Raw genomic sequence first — 1,334 nt, 5'->3', positions numbered from 1 at the left:
ACTCTGTGCCGTCCACCAGCTCGCACAGCATGTTCTCCAGAGCCGTGATACGCTGCTCCTGGGCCTGCACCTGCTCTCGAAGGGCCTTGATCTCCTCCAGCAGCGTCTCTAGAGTGTGCTGCTGCTGGGGCGCAGGGGAGAGAAGAGGCTGTGTGAGGAAGGGGGCTGGAGGGGGGATGTATAGACTGGGCCGGGGTGCAGCGAGGCCGCATCTTACCGACAAGGGGCTGTCACTGGCCGACTGGCTGCGGCGGGGGCCGGAGGGAGGGCGCACGTCCAGAATATTGCGCTTGGTGACCCGGAGCTCGCGGTGCTTGGGAGGCACATAGCCGTCCCTCAACGAGATGAGCACGGGTTCGGCGTCCTGGCCAGACAGCCATTCGTCCGCTTCTAGGGCCGGCTCGGGGCCTGGCGTATCTGGATATAGGTCGTCCTGGAACAGGTCTGACTGCGGGCGTGGGGAGAGAGGACTGGTGTTAGCAGAGTGCCTGGCCTGCTCCCGTCTCGGAGCCCTCTCCGCTCAACCCCGCCCCCGGCCCCCTCACCTTGCGGGGCACGGTCATGACGATGGGCTCACATTTTCTTTCGTGCAACTTGTAGAACCTGCAAGGGAGCCGGGTTCAACACCGCCCCGCAGGCTCCCACCCCCTTTTCTGCCTGGGCTCAATAGGTTGGAGCCCAACACTTTGCTGAGCCCCTGTTATGCTCTGCACTTCAAAACACATCATTGGTCCAGCTGGTAGAACATCTCGATGGGGTGTTTATCATCATTTTACAGATAAGGAAACTGAAGTTTAGAGAGGGTTCAGCTAGTTCATGCTGGGGCTGGCACCAAAACAAGCCTGTTTGACCCCCTCCGCCTGCTCCCAAGCCCCTGTGTTTGCCCCGATGGTCAGGGTGGACAGACATGCAAAGAAGGGTGAAGGCTGCTGACCGGGCAATCTCACACTTGTTGACTTCCAGGCCCCGCTTGGGCATGAAGCCCATGCCCCTCTGAGGCTCCTTGCTGCTGAACGTGTTCAGGTAATGCACAAAAGGTGGTTCGTCGGTAATCTCAAAGTACCGAATGCTGCTGTCGCCCTGCAAAACCAATCGGTTCAGGGTCCTTCAGCCAGGCGGGTCCTTCAGCATCTTGTCAAACCCTTGTACTCCCCTCCCGGCCTCCAGCACCTTGCCGCAGAGGTAGACGATGCTGGAATCGGGATCGTAGAAGGGCAGTAGGACCCCGTTGCTCGTGTCCATCTCCTGCAGTGCCACTGGCTCTTCGAAATTGTTCTGCCCGAGCACAGGAGGCGTGACCAGCCCTGCCCCCCCCCCCCCCCCCCGGCCCCCTT

The 1,334-nt window shown here is 60.8% G+C and overlaps 1 protein-coding gene across 1 annotated transcript in view; it reads right to left on the bottom strand.

The window, feature by feature from the left end:
- CORO6 (coronin 6) overlaps positions 1-1,334 on the bottom strand; it is an 8,687-nt gene that overhangs the window by 1,954 nt on the left and 5,399 nt on the right. The window contains exons 7-11 of the mRNA XM_077749836.1: positions 1,171-1,275; positions 935-1,080; positions 546-603; positions 218-448; positions 3-124 (exon numbers count right to left, since the gene is read on the bottom strand). Of these exons, the coding sequence (XP_077605962.1) occupies positions 3-124; positions 218-448; positions 546-603; positions 935-1,080; positions 1,171-1,275 (662 nt within the window). The remainder of the gene's footprint in view (positions 1-2; positions 125-217; positions 449-545; positions 604-934; positions 1,081-1,170; positions 1,276-1,334) is intronic.

Source organism: Crocuta crocuta, unplaced genomic scaffold (assembly GCF_008692635.1).
Source record: "Crocuta crocuta isolate KB4526 unplaced genomic scaffold, BGI_CrCroc_1.0 scaffold149, whole genome shotgun sequence".
Taxonomy (NCBI): domain Eukaryota; kingdom Metazoa; phylum Chordata; class Mammalia; order Carnivora; family Hyaenidae; genus Crocuta; species Crocuta crocuta.
Note: the sequence above shows the minus strand (reverse complement) of the source record. Positions and strands in the feature narration are given on the sequence as shown.